At 43.1% G+C, this 21,448-nt stretch overlaps 1 protein-coding gene across 1 annotated transcript in view; it reads left to right on the top strand.

Annotated features, from left to right (window-relative positions):
- The window catches only part of LOC309560148 (protein mono-ADP-ribosyltransferase PARP14-like), a 78,750-nt gene that overhangs the window by 24,373 nt on the left and 32,929 nt on the right, over positions 1-21,448 (top strand). Inside the window, exons 4-5 of the mRNA XM_082263710.1 lie at positions 4,863-4,929; positions 7,731-7,874. Coding sequence (XP_082119836.1) covers positions 4,863-4,929; positions 7,731-7,874 — 211 coding nt within the window. The remainder of the gene's footprint in view (positions 1-4,862; positions 4,930-7,730; positions 7,875-21,448) is intronic.

Genomic DNA, 21,448 nt, shown 5'->3' with positions numbered 1-21,448 from the left:
GTTGGACCATAAACATCCCGAAGTCGACTCTGTGTCCTTCGGTTCGCTTTCCCTATTTGGGGATGGTTCTGGACTCTGTTCAGGCGAAGGCTTTCCTTCCAGAGGACAAACTCCGGACACTTCAGGACGAGGTCTGGGCCCTCAGAGACAACCAAAGCTCGTCCCTCCGGACATGCATGAGATGTCTGGGGTTGATGGTCTCAGCCTTCGAGGCGATTCCCTTTGCCCAGTTTCACACACGGGGTCTCCAGGCGGAGATTCTGGCCAAGTGGGACGGGCGTCCGCAGTCCTTGGATCTGCGGATCTCGTTGAGTCCCTGCACCAGACAGAGTCTGCTGTGGTGGCTCCAGTCCCCGACGGTGTCGGGGGGCAAGTCTTTCCGTCCGTTGTTGTGAACGGTAGTCACCACGGATGCCAGCCTGTCGGGCTGGGGTGGTGTCCTGGGCGTTCTGTCCGCCCAGGGGACTTGGTCGGAGGAGGAGTCCTCCCTTCCGATCAACATTCTGGAATTGCGTGCGATAAAGCTTTGCCTTCGGCATTGGTCGGAACGGCTTCTGAGCCGTCCAGTTCGGGTTCAGACGGACAATGCCACCGCGGTGGCCTACATCAACCATCAAGGGGGCGCCAGGAGTGCCCGAGCGGCTCGGGAAGTGGCCGACATTCTGTCTTGGGCCGAGACGCACGTCCCGGCGATAACGGCAGTTCACATTCGGGGGTGGAGAACTGGCAGGCGGATTATCTGAGTCGCCAGACCCTGGACCAGGGAGAATGGTCCCTTCACCCGGATGTCTTCCAGATGTTGTGCGCGAAGTGGGGTTCCCCAGATGTGGACCTGTTCGCGTCTCGTCTAAACAACAAGGTGGAAAGGTTCGTGGCAAGGATGCGCGATCCTCAGGCGGACGCCTCAGACGCGTTAATGGCGCCCTGGCATCAGTATCGTCTGATGTATGCCTTTCCACCGGTTCAGCTGCTGTCCAGGCTCCTTCGCAGGTTAGCCTCGGAACCGCACACGGTGATTCTGGTGGCACCGGACTGGCCTCGCCGGTCTTGGTACGCAGACCTCGTCAATCTGGCAGTCGACGCTCCGTGGTGCCTGCCGCTTCAAGAAGACCTTCTGTCTCAAGGGCCGATATTCCATCCTGCTTTACAGTCGCTGGCTTTAACGGCCTGGCTGTTGAAAGCCAGGTCCTGAAGGACAGGGGTCTCTCCCCTGAGGTCATTCCCACTTTGATCAAGGCTAGAAAAGCCTCTTCGGGAAAGATTTACTACCGTACTTGGAAAGCATACTTTGCCTGGTGTGAGTCCAGGGGGTTTTCCCCTCGCTCATACTCGGTGTCCAGAGTGTTGGCTTTCCTCCGAACTGAAGTGGACCAGCGTTTGGCGCTGGCCTTGATTAAGGGCCAGATTTCTGCGCTGGCCGTTCTTTTTCAGCGCCCTGTGGCGTCAAACTCGTTGATCCGCACCTTTGTTCAAGGGGTGCGCCATTTGGCCCCTCCACGGAGGGAGCCTTTGCCTCCGTGGGACTTGAACCTGGTTCTGTCCGCATTGCAACATGCTCCCTTTGAAAAGATCAGGGAGATCTCGTTGCCTCTGTTGTCCAAAAAGGTGGCCTTTTTGGTGGCGATCACGTCGGCTTGCAGGGTGTCGGAGCTGGCGGCTTTGTCCTGCAGCTCTCCCTACTTGGTGATCCACAAGGATAAGGTGGTCTTGCAACCTAACCCGTCCTTTCTGCCGACAGTGATCTTGGATTTTCACCTTAATAAGGAAATTATCTTGCCTTCGCTCTGCGCGAAGCTGAAGCATCCTAAGGAGGTTGCCTTACATTCCTTGGATGTTGTCCGGGCAATCAGGGTTTACCTGTTGTCCACTAAGCCTTTTCGCAAGTCGGATTCCCTCTTTGTCCTTCCTGAGGGACCTCGGAAGGGCATGGCGGTGTCGGCCGCGACTATCGCCAAATGGATTAGACAAACCATTGTGCAGGCCTATGCCTTGAGGGGGAGGGTTCCTCCCTTCCCTGTAAAAGCGCACTCTACCAGGTCTTTGAGTACGTCTTGGGCTTTCCGGCATCAGGCTTCTGTGGCCCAGGTGTGTAAGGCGGCGACTTGGTCGTCCGTTCACACCTTCTCAAAGTTCTATAAGGTGGATGTTCAGGCATCGGCCGATGCCTCCTTTGGCCGTAAAGTTCTCAGTGCGGCAGTACCTTAGGGACCCTTATTTTTGGGTCCTTGGCTGTTGGGGTGTTTTTACCCCTGGGTTACTTGTTTTTTCCTGGGTTGTTGCTCCTGTTGAGCACGTTTTCCTGTTGCCCAGTTGGTTCTCTTACTGTGTGTAAGGTTCCTTTCTCTGATGTGGGTACTGCGTTGCTTTTTCTGCGGCTGCGTCTCCCACCCCTCAGGTCTACACTGCTTTGGGACATCCCATTGGTGAAGACTTGGGAAGGGGCGGCGACTGTCGGAGGACGTAAGAGAAAACTGAATTTTTGTAAAATCTTACCGTAAAATTCCTTTCTCTGAGTCCTCCGACAGTCGCCGCCCCCCGCCCCTCTTTTGGGGTTTTTGTGTACTCTTACTGCTATGCTACCAAACTGAGTTGGGAATGCTGGTGCAGGGAGGTATTGACTAAGGGGACAGCCCCTAGGGGTGTGTCTATGCTAAATGCTTTTGTTATTAACAAATCTTGTGCCTAGCTACTCCTGCGGAGCAAAGGTCAATACCCATTGGTGAAGACTTGGGAAGGGGCGGCGACTGTCGGAGGACTCAGAGAAAGGAATTTTACGGTAAGATTTTACAAAAATTCAGTTTTTTGGGGGGAAAAACACGTTTTTTTTTTGTTTTTTCTTTTTAATGCACAAAAAAACAATAGATAACTCATTTTTTTGTAAAATATAAAAGATGAAGTTATGCCAAGTAAATCGATACCAAACATGTCACGCTTTAAAATTGCGCACACCCATGCAACCGCGACAGACAACGAAAATTTTACTATCCATAGGCGACACTTTAAAAGCCTTTAGGTTACCACTTTAGATTTAAAGAGGAGGTGCTAGAATTACTACCCATGATCGGACATTCCCGGTGATATCTCACGTGTGGGACAATCGCTGCTTGCAACTTACAATTTATTTATTTTTTATTTTTAAACTGTTGCTTTCATATTTTTTATCTTTTTTATTGCTATCACAAGGAATGTAAACATCCTTCTTAGAGCAATAGGCATGTGACAGGTACTTTGTTTGGAGAGATCTGGGGTCTATAAGACCCTAAATTACTCTTCTGTTCTTAAAAGCATTCAAAAACACCAAGATGCTTTCAGTTTTCAAAAAATGGTGCAACCAATAATGGAGTAAACCAGAAGTGATGTCATCTCATCGCTTCTGGGCTACTATTAAGAACAGCTGCTCAAAGCCTGAACCCGGATGTGCCGACTGGTTGCGTCCGAGAGCCGCAGAAGGGGACATCGCCCTCCCGCTGGTTGTAATAGCATTCAAGCAGTGGTGAGTTGCTCCAATCGCTATTACAAAAGAGAGCCAATCATCAGCTCTGAAAAACTGTAGCAGCCATCACCCAGGTATAACCACTCAAACTCCAGTGACATATGGAAAGTGGTTAAGTAATAAAGTCAAAAGGTTGATTTTAACATGTATGTGAACAATGAAAAAAGTTGCGCCAGAGGGGAAGTGATTAAAAGCAAGCAGTGGAAAGTACCTGAATATGACCTAGAATCAGCTTCTTGCAATCCCTGTCTAGCAGGGCTGGAGTGCGAGAGAAAGAAAAAGTACAAGAAGCCAATCAGTTCTTGCGCTGATGTGCTGGCAGAAGGTGACAGAGAGATGAGCTCATTACTTTGTTGCTTCTCCTTTCACTGTCCAGTCACAATGTGCTCAGAGGAAGAGGGTTATATGGTGTTGGCCATCAGATCGAGGACATCTAGTAGAAGAAAAAATGCACAGGGTAAATCTCTGGATTGAAGATTAATATTGCAAAAAAAAAAACAGGGACCATGTGTTTTGCTATGTGAAGAGCTGAAGCTCTGACTCAGAGTGTGATGGACCTTTTCAGAGAGACCACTGCTTCCACTCAGAAACAAGAGCCATTTCCAATGCCTGTGCTGACAGTAAGCATCCTTTGCTACTCTAGATGTGGCTGGCTTTCCAAAGAAAAAACTTTTTCGTTTTGAGGCCCCTGAATTTTACTTGATTAGCTGATTTAAACTGAAAGTTTAGTGGGACTTTCATTTAAAAGATATTTGGTGAAAAATAAGCATCTGATTAAAAACTCCTACCATGAAACCTGTGCTACATTGTTAAATCAAAAAGCTCCATCCCTCAAAGTGGAACCAAACTCCCTCTCCACCACTAACATCTTTGCCCAGTCTTTTTCTGGGTTTGGTCTTTGGCTATCTTGATTAGCTGGCCTGGCGTGCAGTACCTGGCTTTGCACAGGATTTAAGTCATCCCAAAACAAAAGAATGCTACACTGAGCTGTGCAAGTGTGGCATAGTGTACATATACAGTAGAAGCATTGCAAGCAAACAGGTAAGATGTGTTTATTACACAGAAGACAGTCACAGTCTCTTCTGAGAAAAAAAAATGTAAAAAACACCCGTTTCATTAAAAGGCTAAGGTTCTACTTTAATTTTAACAATAGTGAACATACAGTATGTCCCTGAAAATGTGTAAAATTTGTAAAGTAATGCATCCTCTAATTACTTACTTAGTCCTACCTGTCTTTAAATTTGGATCATTCAAGCAGCTGAAATTTCACGTTGGGTATATGAACAGCCTACTCTACACAGAAAAGATGAATGTGGCAGAAACACAAGAAAATCCAGTGTTGTAATGTTCTACTGCATTTTTTATATAGGCCTTCAGAGAAACACTCCGTGCAATTGATTTTGGAAACCGAATCATTGTGTGCGATGAACAAGGAGGTATGTTCTAGTGTGTGTGTATAAGGTTTTTTAAAAAAAGAAGGAACCTGGTAGGAATGGAGGGAGTTGCTCAACAGTTTAACCCTTAGCTTATCTGTTGGGGCACAATAGGAAGTTTATGTATATAAAAGTCCTAAGCATTCACATGGGAGAAATGAATGAACTCTGCATTTATTGTACTTTGAATATCTCCTATGATAGTTGGCTCCAAATAGTGGTCATGATGGGGTATTTTCCTAAAAATACCTAATTAAAAATAGTACATTTCGAGCACTAAATGCAGCTGATCATTCGTTGCACAAATTTTTACATAGACCCAAAGAGATTCTACGCTGTTGAGGCATAAAGATTATAATTAGGACTAAAAAAATTAAATAATTTGTTCAACTAGTAAAAATTAAATATTCTAATATTCTATAGATTTTATATATATATATATATATATATATATATATATATATATATATATATATAGTACAAAGTCCAGAGAGATTACTACACATAAAATTATTATTTTGAAAAAATCAAGATAATCAAATCAAAGGTATCCCTAAATAACAGTGTTGGTCTTTCATGCTCACGCCCTTCTTCAGATAGGAATACATAATGTGTACCTATCTGAAGAAGGGTGTATGCATGAAATACCAAGCATTGACTATTTGACCAAACAGCCTTTGAGTCGGTGCTATTCCAGACTAACAGACCGGAACGCTATGCCAAATATACCAGTTTCTATTACAGGCCTCCTATCCAGCTTCACCCCCTTTCCTTTCCAATTGGGAAGAGGAACTAAATGTATCCACTGATGATATAGAATGGAGTAAAACACTGGCACTTTCTTTTAAGCTGTCTAAATCATCCCATGCCCAAGGTAGGAATTACCGAAATGTGGTGGTGGTGGTATCGCTGTCCTACTATTCTGCATAAAATTGAACCTGCTGTACCAGATACTTGCTGGAGATGTTTACAGGCTCTCTGCACCATGACACATATATGGGTCACATGCCTGCTCGTTATCCCTTTTTGGGATAAAATACTACACCTATATGATAAACCTTGTAGGGGACAAATTCCAAAACGAACTTCGCATAACCATACTTTCCATGTTGCTGGGGCTCCTATAAACAAATAAAAACAAGCTTAATTCGCCACTTTCTTACGGCTGCCCATTCTGTTATCGCTAGATTTTGGCACCAGCAGACAATTCCTTTCTAGTGGATTGGGCTTGTGAAATGGACAAGATTGAACACCTAGAACGTATGATGGCCTGAGACACTGATAAGAGTGAAACCCATACATTTATATGGACTGTGTGGTTAAACTTCCGGTTTTCCTCTGCTTTTGAAGCTTTTGTAGCTGATACATTTGATAGTGCTTCCCCTGGGACCTCCCATGTATAGGTGGCCTTTCCCTTCCTTTCTTGTACTTAAATCTCCCTTTGTCCCTTTCCCACTTCTCTTTTTTCTCTTTACATTTTCTTCTCTCTCCCTTTCTTCCGTTTCCACTTTGCTTTTTCTACCCTCCATTTTTCTCCTGGGTCTCTTATTTTTATGTTTTATTACTTTGGATTTAGTACTTGTAGTGCCAATATATACTCATGACAAATTTGATATGATCTTTAACATTACATTAATAGTGGTCTATGGCACTAATTTTTCCATACACATTTTTTTTTGTTCTTTAATATACTCACTTTACCATGCCTTAGAGTCCTTTTATTTTATAATGATGTTTGGTTTCTTATTACTATGGTATTAAGGTTTACTTATACATCCAATGAAATAGACTAATACTCTCATGTTTCTTCTATGTACTGTTTGAAACCTAATAAAACAGATTCAACATAAAAAAAGAGGAGGTAGAGAAAATTCCAGCATACAACTAAGACATTTGTACATAAGGAAGGTTTGACATTTTGAAAAGAAGCACATTAGAAATAAACAAACATTCAGGTTTCTTCGTCAAGCCATGTCTCCAGTCCAAGATGATGGCCTGCAATAGTGGGTAGGGCAATGTATAAAAAATGATCCGCCCAAAAGTACAAGGATAAGGATCAATAATCCACCATTTCATAGGCCTAGGTGTTCAATAGTAACAGCTAATAGTCTGATATGGGTGTGTGAAAATGAAAACTGGCTTTAGTAAATATATAAGCAGATAATAAGCCTAGAAGGAAAGAAAGGGAGAGGTAAGAGACTATGAACATATTATATTTACTATTTTCAGACAGCAGGAGGACCTCTAAGCTTTTTTACTACATACAGTATAAACATATTAGATTTATTATTCCCAGCAAGCAGGTGACCCTATATGCTTTCCAGGCTAACCTTACCTGCTTTGATGGAAAAATAAATCCTGCTTACAGACCTGAAAAGCTGAAGCTCAAACGACAAACACATTTCTAAAATTAAGATGTAATACAAAAAAAAATGCGTCTATGTAAAAACATCTATGTATAAAATAGAAAAAAAAAAAATGCTTCAGTGGTCTGTTAAAAAGTGGCCAGATTTAAACATACCTTGTGATACTTGGGCTATATACACCTGTGTGTTCTCTCTAGTGAGTTACATGTGCTTTTTGATGAGATTTTCAAGTCAAATTGAACAATATGAAAGAGAATAAGGACATACTGTACATACAAGTCCTCTCAGTGTCATCTGAGAAATGTGGCGGGTCCCAATGCTGGAATGACTGTAGCAGATAATATCATTCTTGCATAAATATCTGCCCATCTGAAGTAAAAATGTTATATTTTTTGTTAGTTTCTACTTTTCTGTATTTACATGTGCATGTTTTTGCAGTACCTTTTCCCAGAACCCAACTCGGAGATAGCGTGCAAAGGCAAATAGGAAATCTGTCAGTAACTGTGGTTTATGATGACATTCTGAAAGAGACTTCAAATGCCATTGTTAACTCCACCAACTTTAAACAGTGGAATGAAGGAAGTGAGTACATATCATCTCTCCATATTATGATGTCATGTTGTGCAATGTTTAATAATAGTTTAACAGTTAGTAGTGTTTTTGTACATGTTCTCTTTAAAGTACAGCGTGTATGACATTTATGTAAGACAGTTTAATCACTTCAGCTCAGAAAAAGATTTACCCCCCTTCATGACCAGACCACTTTTTGCGATATAGCACTGTGCTCATTTAACGGGCAGTTGTGCGGTTGTGCGATTTTTGTACCCAAATAAAATGTTTGTCCCTTTTTTTTTTTTCCATAAATAGAGGTTTCTTTTGGCAGTACTTGATCACCGGTTTTTATTTTTTTTCGCTATTAACAAAAAAAGACCGACCATTTTGAAAAAGAAAAAACAATACAGTTGTATTCAAAATTATTCAACCCCCAATGCTGTAAAGGGTTTTAGGGAATTTAGTGTACATTTGTAATTGTATTCAGAATGAAATCCTACAAGGCCTTCTTAAAGAACCGTATGCAACTAAAATGACATCAATTGGTTTTGTAATACAGTAGAAAATGTTTCTTTTGTGAATTCTTCATTGACACAATTATTCAACCCCTTAAAGACTACCACTCTGAAGAACAGAGGTTCATTGAAGTGTTTTCAATCAGGTATTGAAAACACCTGTGGATGTCAGGGAGCAGCAATAAAGCCTAATAAGCACCAATTAGGCAGCTTTAAAATGACTGTGATACTCAGCTCCTTCTAGACATTTACTGGTGTGGTTATAAACTTGGTGAAGTCAAGAGAATGGTCCAGGAAGACAAGAGAAGAGGTGATTACTCTTCACAGGAAGGGCAATGGCTATAAGAAGATTGCAAAGATGTTAAACATACCAAGAGACACCATAGGAAGCATCATTTGCAAATTCAAGGCAAAGGGCACTGTTGAAACGCTACCTGGTCATGGCAGAAAGAAGATGCTGACTTAGACTGCTGTGCACTACCTGAAGCGTAAAGTGGAGAAAAGTCCCCGTGTGACTGCTGAGGAACTGAGAAAAGATTTGTCAGATGTGGGTACTGAAGTTTCTGCTCAGACAATACGGCGCACACTGCGTAATGAAGGCCTACATGCCAGAACTCCCAGGCGCACCCCCTTGCTGTCTCCAAAGAATAGGAAGATTTGACTGCAGTATGCCAAAAGTCATGTGGACAAACCACAGAAGTTTTGGGATCGTGTTCTGTGGACTGATGAAACAAAATTAGAACTGTTTGGGCCCATGGATCAACGCTATGTTTGGAGGAGGAAGAACAAGGCATATGAAGAAAAGAACACCTTGCCTACTGTGAAGCATGGCGGGGGGTCAATCATGCTTTGGGGCTGTTTTGCTTCTGCAGGTACAGGAAAGCTTCAGCGTGTGCAAGGTACCATGAATTCTCTTCAGTACCAGGAGATATTGGATGACAATGTGATGCAGTCTGTCACAAACCTGAGGCTTGGGAGACGTTGGACCTTTCAACAGGACAATGATCCCAAGCATACCTCCAAGTCCACTAGAGCATGGTTGCAGATTAAAGGCTGGAACATTTTGGAGTGGCCATCACAGTCACCAGACTTAAATCTGATTGAGAACCTCTGGTGGGACTTAAAGAAAGCAGTTGCAGTGCACAAGCCTAAGAATGTGACAGAACTGGAGGCTTTTGCCCATGACGAATGGGTGAAGATACCCATAGATCGCTGCAAGACCCTTGTGTCAAGCTATGCTTCACGTTTAAAAGCTGTTATAACTGTAAAAGGATGTTGTACTAAGTACTAAGATTGAATGCCACTTGGGGGTTGAATAAAACTGATAATGATGTGAGCACAGAAAAGACATTTGTGGTTATTTCATTATAAATGTTATGTTATATTTGTCTGACCTACACGTGCCTTTTTGATTTAATTGTAAGCACTAAGCAGGATGACTGAATGATCAAAATCAATGTCAAACTGGCCAAAACAATCAATTTCAATGGGGGTTGAATAATTTTGAATAGAACTGTATTTGTTACTTTTTGCTTTAAAACATACCCAATAAAAAAAAAAATGTAAAAAATCTAATTTCTTCATAAATTTAGGCCAATATGTATTCTGCTACACATTTTTGGTAAAAAAGAAAAAATTCCAATAGGCGTATAGTGAGTGGTTTGCACAAAAGTTATCATGTCTACAAACAATGGGATATGTTTTATTTTTACTAGTAATGGAGGCAATCAGTGCTAAAAAATATGCTCGGTCACTGTCCTAATGACACTGGCAGGGAAGTGGTTAACATCAGGGGCGATCAAAGGGTTAAATGTGTTCCTGGGGAGTGCTTACTAACTGTGGGGAAGGTGCTTTGACTGGGGAAAGGTAAAGATCAGTGTTTCTGCTTAGCAAAAACACAGGATTAGTACATTCCCCTCTCACAGAACAGCAGACTGCCTTGTTTACATAAAACAATCAGAGGGTTCTGGCAGACATCTCGACCGCTGGACCCGCTGTGATTGGACACAGTGGTAGCGGGTCGCTGTCAGGGGGCGCTCATGCCCCACACCCGGAAGTGTCCGATCATGTACTAGGTTCTGTATGTGATCTGGCACAGAGCGCCCCACCCTGCCACAGTATGTGCGTGGGGCGGTCCGCAAGCAGTTGAACAAGCACCAAATTCAGTTCCTATGTGATGCATAAACGCATAAATCTTATAAAATATGCAAACCCCTTCCTTTACCTTCCCTGACTGAGCCAAATCCTCCTTCAATTGTGTCTCACTCTTTTCTCTCTTCTAGATACTACAGCTCATAGTAGGAAGTTTTTAGCAACAGAGGCAGTTTTTTTTCAATTCAGAAAACAGTAAGCAGAGGCACAGTAGGTGAAGCCAGGTGTCGATCCTAAAAAATTTTGGGAGGTCAGAAGATGGGAGGTCAGCAAGGCAGTGTACAGGGGGTCAGCTGGGCAGAGGACAGGGCCACCAGTTTTTATTGCAATATACAGAGGCCATTAGATTGTAGGGCGATGTACAGGGTCAGCAGGGCTGAGGACAGGGGCAAGTAGTAAGTATGACAGAGTTCAAAGGTCAGTAAAAAGTGAGGCAGAGTTCAGAGGTCAATAGTAAATGATGCAGAGGAAAGATTTTGTCTAACAATGGGAGGGACTTAGAAGGGGGTGATTAACAGAATCGGTGCCTAGTAGTATATAGTGCACACATATACCACAGTTGTACCCACAAAATACTCCTACTCACTATGTCACAAGTGACAGTCTCAGATACACAAACCCCAGAACGAAGTATCATTTTTGCACGTTTTAACATTTCCATCACATATGCTTTCCTGCACACAAAAAATTATCACATTGTCCCCCCTCTACATCAGAGTCCTCCCCATTACATCAGGGTCCCCAGAGTTACCGCCCTTATGTCAGGGTCCAAAGAGTCATCCTACCTAGCATCAGCATCACTAGAGCCCCTCTTACATCAGGGTCCCCAGAGTCACCCTCCTTGCATCAGGGTTCCCAGAGTCATCCTCCTTACATTATGGTTCCCAGAGTCCTCCCTAACATCAGGGTCCCCAGAGTCCTCCCTAACATCAGGGTCCCCAGAGTCATTCCCCTCCCTTATGCCAGGGTCCCCAGAGTCACCCTCTCTTACATCTGGGTCCCTACAGTCACTATCTTAACCGCTTCTGGACCGTCTGCCGCAGATATACTGCGGCAGTCAGCCCTCCTGCACGAACCGACGTAGGGCTACAAGACACAAGGTAGCTATACTGCATCAGCATGGTATCTCCTTGGCAAAGATTTCAAAGCAGACCGGGGTTTCACGATGTGCTGTTTAAGCTCTTTTAAAGAACCACAAAAACGGGCATCGTTGAGGACCACAGATGCCATGGTCGGCCAAGGAAACTTAAAGAGGTTGTAAACTTCCAAAAAAAAAAAACCTGAAAGACAAAGGCATAATGAGCTAGTATGCATTACATACTAGCTCATTATGAAATACTTACCTTAGAATGAAGCCCCCGCAGTGGTGTCCGCTCACCTCTGGCATGTTCATCCATCTTCCTTCTGGGTTTGCGTCCTCTGGCCATCTGATTTGCCGGAGCCACAATGATGTCACTCCCGTGCATGCGCACGGGAGCTGCTGTTCACGACACAGGGCTCTGAAGGAACGGCCGCCTGCGCATGAGCCAGTGATGTCACTGGCTGCACACAAAGTAAATATCTCCTAAACGGTGCATGTTTAGGAGATATTTACAGTACCTATAGTTAAGCCTTATCATAGGCTTACCTATAGGTACAAGGTACAGAGGAAACGTCCTCTTTAATGCAGCAGGTGAACGACACATTATGCTTATCTCCATTTGACAACAGAAGATGTCCAGCAGTGCCATCAACACAAAACTGGTGAAAACAAATGGGACCCAGGTACATCCATCTACTTTTCAGAGAAGCCTGGCCAGAAGAGGTCTTCATGAAAGAATTGCGGTCAGAAAAGCCATACCTCAAATGTGGAAACAAGGCTAAGTGACTCAACTAGGCACAAAAACATATGAAATGGGGTGCAGAAAAATGGCAGTGTGTGAGGTGGCATTTCTGCAAATGAAGTTGGAGATTTGGTCAGAATCAATGGTGTCCTGCTGAAAATTACAGACAGATACTTACCCATCATGCCATACAATCAGGGAGGTGTGCGATTGGCCCCAAATTTATTTTGCAGCAGGACAACGACCCCAAACATACGGCCAACATCATTAAGAACTATCTTCAGCTTAAATAAGGACCAGAAATTATGGTTTGGCCCCCACAGAGCCCTGATCTCTACATAATCAAGTCTGTCTGAGATTACATGAAGAGACAGAAGGATTCGAGGCAGTCTACATCCACAGAAGATCTGTGGTTAGTTCTCCAAGATGTTTGGAACAACCTACGTGCTGAGTTCCTTCAAAAACTGTGTGCAAGTGTTCCTAGAAGAATTTATGCTTTTTTGAAGGCAAAAGGTGGTCACACCAAATATTGATTTGATTTGGATTTCTCTTCTGATCATTTACTTTTTATGTTGTTAACTGATCGATCTATCTATCTATCTATCTATCTATCTATCTATCTATCTATCTATCTATCTATCTATCTATCTATCTATCTATCTATCTATCTATCTATCTATCTATCTATCTATCTATCTATCTATCTATCTATCTATCTATCTATCTATCTATCTATCTATCTATCTATCTATCTATCTATCTATCTATCTATCTATTCTACATACACACTGTATGCTATCTCAAAATGGTTACCTTTTAAAAAGTTTGTATTTTTTCGTTATTTTTGGATTGAATACACTTTATGTGCAGCAATCCTGTTTGAACTTTCTTTATATGTGGCCTGTGGGGTGGCCCTGCACAGCAAGATTGCAGAGGTGCTGATCACCACACCTGTTTTGGAGATATGTGTATATATATATATATATATATATATATATATATATATATATATATATATATATATATATATATATAGATAGATAGAGATATAGATATATAGATAGATATATATACAGTATATAGAGAGATATATATAGATGCTGCGGAAAATTTCGAGCGATCTCAAAAAATGGGACAGGGGCAGGTTCTCATTGTTCGGTAGGGCGGCTATTGTAAAAATGACAATATTACCCAGATTGATTTACCTGTTCCATACCCTGCCGATCCACATTCCTGCCTCATTTTTCCACAGTCTCACCTCCCTTCAGCGTAGTTTTATTTGGGCTGGCAAGCACCCAAGAATAAACCTTTCTTACTTACAGAGAAACAGAGAGAGCGGCGGCATGGGAATCCCGAACTTTTATAAATATTATGTGGCGACCCATCTAACCAGAATCATAGACTGGTTTTGTCATGCGGAAACCAAAGATTGGGTTAACATCGAGAAGCACTGGTCCCTCTGCGATACTCATCACCTTTTATGGACAAACACTCGCTCCCTATCGACTGAGATCAAACAACATCCCTTGATTTATACCACCCTTACAATTTTCCAAAAATCAATGGTTAAATTTGGACTTTCATCTTCCCCGAGCCCAATCGTACCTCTATATAACAATCCTGATTTCCCACCTGGGGTACAGAATAGATCTCTGCAGGAATTGGCTGGCGGTAAGTCGATTTCCCTGACAGCTGCTCATTGCTTCTCAAAGGGCAAAATACTTAGCTTCCAAAATTTACAAAATTTGCTCTCCTAGACATCGCTTGACATTTTGGAACTACGTGCAGTTGCATGACTTCCTCCAGAATAACAAAGACAAAAACTTATTTTTTAGGGCGCCTACGGAATTTGAGAAATGCTGCTCACTCCGCACGCCAATGAGGAAGGTGACTTCCATAGCATACAAATGGCTTAACTCTTACCCCAACAGATTCTTCAGATCCTTTTAAAAATAAATGGGAAGAAAGTTTGGGTAAATCATTTACAGCTGCTCAGTGGAGATGGTCATGTATATTCGCGTATAAATGCTCTATAAGCACTAAGCTACAAGAAAATGCTTTTAAAATTTGGACTCAATGGTACAACACACCAGACAAATTGAAATACTGGTTCCCGAGCGTTTCAGATAAGTGCTGGAGATGTGGGGCGACACGAGGAAACTTTATCCACATTTGGTGGACATGTCCTAAGATAGAGCAATTCTGGAAAGCAGTTGCTTCTTGGTTGAAGCATATCTCCGGACTTGATCTAGATTTCGATATCCCAACCTTCCTCCTTCACATCAATCCCTTGCCATACCGCAAATATAAAATCTCCCTTGCCAGACACCTGCTAAATGCGGCAAAATGCCTGATTCCACTCAACTGGAACTCCATCAACCCCCCGCAAATCAGAGATTGGTTATTTAAAATAAGCCAAATTTATGAAATGGAAAAGACACTGGTAATGAAAACAGACTGAACCGAAAAGTTCCGTAAAATGTGGTCACCCTGGACACTTTTTACAGTGTCACCTGAGTACCTAGCACTAGTCTCTTAAATAACCTTACCATGCGTTCTATATCAAGAACTATACCCATGGGATAACTTCCTGGAATGGTCCTTTTGCATGAATATACATCCTACACACTCTCCACTATCCCTCCCCCCCACGCCTACTCCCCATACCTTTTCTTCCCCTTGTCTTTGTCGCATTTCCTTCATTCTGCCTTACTTTCATCCTTTCTTTCTTTTTGTTTCCTACTATCTCCCTCCGTGACCTTGTCGGATCCACTCCTTCCGACCAGGCCTGGAGGTTCATCTGTCATATCCTGCTTTGTTCCATGCCATTTTTCTATTACCTCCCACATGGTTACACCTTAAAAGCATACCATACAGTTGAAACTTGGATACCTTCAGATTTGATCCTTCTTCTTGCTGCATTACGTTGTATCCGTGTATCTGTTGCATAATATTGTGATACAAACTTTACCTGACTAAATTTTACATAGATTCTGTAGGCATTGTATCCTTTAATCTTATTTTGTCTTGGTTTGTTCAATATTTGATACATATGCAAATTTCATGTTAGTACGAATGTACTGCTAATTGTAACTTGTGTTGAATTTTCAATAAAGCATCTTTTTGTGAAAAAAAAAAAAATATATAGCTATAGAGAGATAATTATATATATATATAACATTTTTATTTTTTTTTCAAAATAATTTTTTTTTTACCTTGTTATTTATTGACAATTAGTGTTGAGCGAACACGGACTGTATTATTCGTGTTCATACCGAATAATTGGATTTTTGTTACCCGAACACGGACACGGACACTTTACTGTATGTTCGGGTAAAAAATCCGTGTTCGGTCGTTTTATTTCCGGGTTTTGCATGTTTTGGCGCTCTTTTCATGGCGGGCTTTCAACAGCCAATCAACAATCGTTTAACTGGTGTGCCTTAAGCTATCCCAGCCATGCCTGCAAATGTATGAGTAGCTGTGATTGGCCGTCTGAAGCATGTGACCAAGTCTTTATAAGTTCGAGGCAGCCGCAGCGGCGTCATTCTGCTGCTTAGCTCAGGGACAGAGCACACATACGTGCTGGCTGCTGATTAGGGAAAGACAGGCAGGGAAAACGAATTGGTGTCCGGATAGAATTTAGGGTCAGGTCGGAGTGTTTAGGCAGGGCGAGTTGTAGGCATTTTAGGGATAGAGTCTGCTGAATTATAGGGTCAGTGTGTTCTACAAACTACAATCGATATTGCTGTGTGGTGTGGGATAGGAGATAGGCAGGTGTCAGTGATCCACATCCATTTTTCTGTGTGTGGGCTGCAGTGAACACAATCTTTTTGGGGTGCAGTGAACACAATCCTTTTGGGGTGCAGTGAACAAAATCTTTGTGGGGTACAGTGAACACAATCTTTGTGGGGTGCAGTGAAGACAATCCTTGTGGGGTGCAGTGAAGACAATCCTTGTGGGGTACAGTGAACACAATCTTTGTGGGGTGCAGTGAAGACAATCCTTTTGGGGTGCAGTGAACACAATCTTTGTGGGGTGCAGTGAACAAAATCTTTGTGGGGTACAGTGAACTCAATCTTTGTGGGGTACAGTGAACAAAATCTTTGTGGGGTACAGTGAACACAATCTTTGTGGGGTGCAGTGAAGACAATCCTTGTGGGGTGCAGTGAAGACAATCCTTGTGGGGTGCAGTGAACAAAATCTTTGGGGGGTACAGTGAACACAATCTTTGTGGGGTACAGTGAACACAATCTTTGTGGGGTGCAGTGAAGACAATCCTTGTGGGGTGCAGTGAACAAAATCTTTGGGGGGTACAGTGAACACAATCTTTGTGGGGTACAGTGAACACAATCTTTGTGGGGTGCAGTGAAGACAATCCTTTTGGGGTGCAGTGAACACAATCTTTGTGGGGTACAGTGAACACAATCTTTGTGGGGTGCAATGAAGACAATCCTTGTGGGGTGCAGTGAAGACAATCCTTGTGGGGTACAGTGAACACAATCTTTGTGGGGTGCAGTGAAGACAATCCTTTTGGGGTGCAGTGAACACAATCTTTGTGGGGTGCAGTGAACAAAATCTTTGTGGGGTACAGTGAACACAATCTTTGTGGGGTACAGTGAACACAATCTTTGTGGGGTGCAGTGAAGACAATCCATGTGGAGTGCAGTGAAGACAATCCTTGTGGGGTGCAGTGAACAAAATCTTTGGGGGGTACAGTGAACACAATCTTTGTGGGGTACAGTGAACACAATCTTTGTGGGGTGCAGTGAAGACAATCCTTTTGGGGTGCAGTGAACACAATCTTTGTGGGGTACAGTGAACAAAATCTTTGTGGGGTACAGTGAACACAATCTTTGTGGGGTACAGTGAACACAATCTTTGTGGGGTGCAGTGAAGACAATCCTTGTGGGGTGCAGTGAAGACAATCCTTGTGGGGTGCAGTGAACAAAATCTTTGGGGGGTAAAGTGAACACAATCTTTGTGGGGTACAGTGAACACAATCTTTGTGGGGTGCAGTGAAGACAATCCTTGTGGGGTGCAGTGAAGACAATCCTTGTGGGGTACAGTGAACACAATCTTTGTGGGGTGCAGTGAAGACAATCCTTTTGGGGTGCAGTGAACACAATCTTTGTGGGGTGCAGTGAACAAAATATTTGTGGGGTACAGTGAACACAATCTTTGTGGGGTACAGTGAACACAATCTTTGTGGGGTGCAGTGAAGACAATCCTTGTGGGGTGCAGTGAAGACAATCCTTGTGGGGTGCAGTGAACAAAATCTTTGGGGGGTACAGTGAACACAATCTTTGTGGGGTACAGTGAACACAATCTTTGTGGGGTGCAGTGAAGACAATCCTTGTGGGGTACAGTGAACACAATCTTTGTGGGGTGCAGTGAAGACAATCCTTTTGGGGTGCAGTGAACACAATCTTTGTGGGGTGCAGTGAACAAAATCTTTGTGGGGTACAGTGAACACAATCTTTGTGGGGTACAGTGAACAAAATCTTTGTGGGGTACAGTGAACACAATCTTTGTGGGGTGCAGTGAAGACAATCCTTGTGGGGTGCAGTGAAGACAATCCTTGTGGGGTGCAGTGAACAAAATCTTTGTGGGGTACAGTGAACACAATCTTTGTGGGGTGCAGTGAAGACAATCCTTGTGGGGTGCAGTGAAGACAATCCTTGTGGGGTGCAGTGAACAAAATCTTTGGGGGGGGGGGGTACAGTGAACACAATCTTTGTGGGGTACAGTGAACACAATCTTTGTGGGGTGCAGTGAAGACAATCCTTGTGGGGTACAGTGAACACAATCTTTGTGGGGTGCAGTGAAGACAATCCTTTTGGTGTGCAGTGAACACAATCTTTGTGGGGTGCAGTGAACAAAATCTTTGTGGGGTACAGTGAACACAATCTTTGTGGGGTACAGTGAACAAAATCTTTGTGGGGTACAGTGAACACAATCTTTGTGGGGTGCAGTGAAGACAATCCTTGTGGGGTGCAGTGAAGACAATCCTTGTGGGGTGCAGTGAACAAAATCTTTGGGGGGTACAGTGAACACAATTTTTGTGGGGTACAGTGAACACAATCTTTGTGGGGTACAGTGAACACAATCATTGTGGGGTGCAGTGAAGACAATCCTTGTGGGGTGCAGTGAAGACAATCCTTGTGGGGTGCAGTGAACAAAATCTTTGGGGGGTACAGTGAACACAATCTTTGTGGGGTACAGTGAACACAATCTTTGTGGGGTGCAGTGAAGACAATCCTTGTGGGGTACAGTGAACACAATCTTTGTGGGGTGCAGTGAAGACAATCCTTTTGGGGTGCAGTGAACACAATCTTTGTGGGGTGCAGTGAACAAAATCTTTGTGGGGTACAGTGAACACAATCTTTGTGGGGTACAGTGAACAAAATCTTTGTGGGGTGCAGTGAACAAAATCTTTGTGGGGTACAGTGAACACAATCTTTGTGGGGTACAGTGAACACAATCTTTGTGGGGTACAGTGAACACAATCTTTGTGGGGTGCAGTGAAGACAATCCTTTTGTGGTGCAGTGAACACAATCTTTGTGGGGTACAGTGAACACAATCTTTGTGGGGTACAGTGAAGAAAATCCTTTTGGGGTGCAGTGAACACAATCTTTGTGGGGTACAGTGAACACAATCTTTGTGGGGTGCAGTGAAGACAATCCTTGTGGGGTGCAGTGAAGACAATCCTTGTGGGGTGCAGTGAACAAAATCTTTGTGGGGTACAGTGAACACAATCTTTGTGGATTACAGTGAACACAATCTTTGTGGGGTGCAGTGAAGACAATCCTTTTGGGGTGCAGTGAACACAATCTTTGTGGGGTACAGTGAACACAATCTTTGTGGGGTGCAGTGAAGACAATCCTTGTGGGGTGCAGTGAAGACAATCCTTGTGGGGTGCAGTGATCAAAATCTTTGTGGGGTACAGTGAACACAATCTTTGTGGGGTACAGTGAACACAATCTTTGTGGGGTGCAGTGAACAAAATCTTTGTGGGGTACAGTGAACAAAATCTTTGTGGGGTGCAGTGAAGACAATCCTTTTGGGGTGCAGTGAACACAATCTTTGTGGGGTACAGTGAACACAATCTTTGTGGGGTGCAGTGAACAAAATCTTTGTGGGGTACAGTGAACACAATCTTTGTGGGGTACAGTGAACACAATCTTTGTGGGGTGCAGTAAAGACAATCCTTTTGTGGTGCAGTGAACACAATCTTTGTGGGGTACAGTGAACACAATCTTTGTGGGGTGCAGTGAAGACAATCCTTGTGGGGTGCAGTGAAGACAATCCTTGTGGGGTACAGTGAACACAATCTTTGTGGGGTGCAGTGAAGACAATCCTTTTGGGGTGCAGTGAACACAATCTTTGTGGGGTACAGTGAACACAATCTTTGTGGGGTGCAGTGAAGACAATCCTTGTGGGGTGCAGTGAAGACAATCCTTGTGGGGTGCAGTGAACAAAATCTTTGTGGGGTACAGTGAACACAATCTTTGTGGGGTGCAGTGAACAAAATCTTTGGGGGGTACAGTGAACACAATCTTTGTGGATTACAGTGAACACAATCTTCGTGGGGTGCAGTGAAGACAATCCTTTTGGGGTGCAGTGAACACAATCTTTGTGGGGTACAGTGAACACAATCTCATACTTCTGAAGATTTGAGGGTGCTGCCTGTTTCATCCTCCTCCTCCTCATCCATCCTTTTAGGGGTACAAACAATAGTAATTGGGGCCTAGTGTGCTTCTGTACGTGTGAAAAACATACACTTTTATTTGATCATATTTCCTATTCCGCTATTCAATAAAAACCTTTGGGGATCAATTAAATTGCGGGATAGTCTGTGTCGGTACGTGTGAGATCCACCTTTCCAGGTTTTTGGGGTTCATCTCATACTTCTGAAGCTTTGAGGGTGCTGCCTGTTCCATACTCCTCCTCCTCCATCCTTTTAGGTGTACAAACAATAGTAATTGGGGCCTAGTGTGCTTCTGTACGTGTGAGATACATACACTTTTTTTGATCATATTTCCTATTCCGCTATTCAATAAAAACCTTTGGGGATCAATTAAATTGCGGAATAGTCCGTGTCGGTACATGTGAGATCCACCTTTCCAAGTTTTTGGGGTTCATCTCATACTTCTGAAGCTTTGAGGGTGCTGCCTGTTCCATACTCCTCCTCCTCCTCCATCCTTTTAGGTGTACAAACAATAGTAATTGGGGCCTAGTGTGCTTCTGTACGTGTGAGATACATACACTTTTTTGATCATATTTCCTATTCCGCTATTCAATAAAAACCTTTGGGGATCAATTAAATTGCGGAATAGTCTGTGTCGGTACGTGTGAGATCCACCTTTCCAAGTTTTTGGGGTTCATCTCATACTTCTGAAGCTTTGAGGGTGCTGCCTGTTCCATACTCCTCCTCCTCCTCCTCCATCCTTTTAGGTGTACAAACAATAGTAATTGGGGCCTAGTGTGCTTCTGTACGTGTGAGATACATACACTTTTTTTGATCATATTTCCTATTCCGCTATTCAATAAAAACCTTTGGGGATCAATTAAATTGCGGAATAGTCTGTGTCGGTATGTGTGAGATCCACCTTTCCAAGTTTTTGGGGTTCATCTCATACTTCTGAAGCTTTGAGGGTGCTGCCTGTTCCATACTCCTCCTCCTCCTCCTCCATCCTTTTAGGTGTACAAACAATAGTAATTGGGGCCTAGTGTGCTTCTGTACGTGTGAGATACATACACTTTTTTTGATCATATTTCCTATTCCGCTATTCAATAAAAACCTTTGGGGATCAATTAAATTGCGGAATAGTCTGTGTCGGTACGTGTGAGATCCACCTTTCCAAGTTTTTGGGGTTCATCTCATACTTCTGAAGCTTTCAGGGTGCTGCCTGTTCCATACTCCTCCTCCTCCTCATCCATCCTTTTAGGTGTACAAACAATAGTAATTGGGGCCTAGTGTGCTTCTGTACGTGTGAGATACATACACTTTTTTTGATCATATTTCCTATTCCGCTATTCAATAAAAACCTTTGGGGATCAATTAAATTGCGGAATAGTCTGTGTCGGTACGTGTGAGATCCACCTTTCCAAGTT

Source organism: Pelophylax lessonae (genome assembly GCF_965119305.1).
Source record: "Pelophylax lessonae genome assembly, chromosome: 1".
NCBI classification, from domain to species: Eukaryota; Metazoa; Chordata; class Amphibia; order Anura; family Ranidae; genus Pelophylax; species Pelophylax lessonae.
Note: the sequence above shows the minus strand (reverse complement) of the source record. Positions and strands in the feature narration are given on the sequence as shown.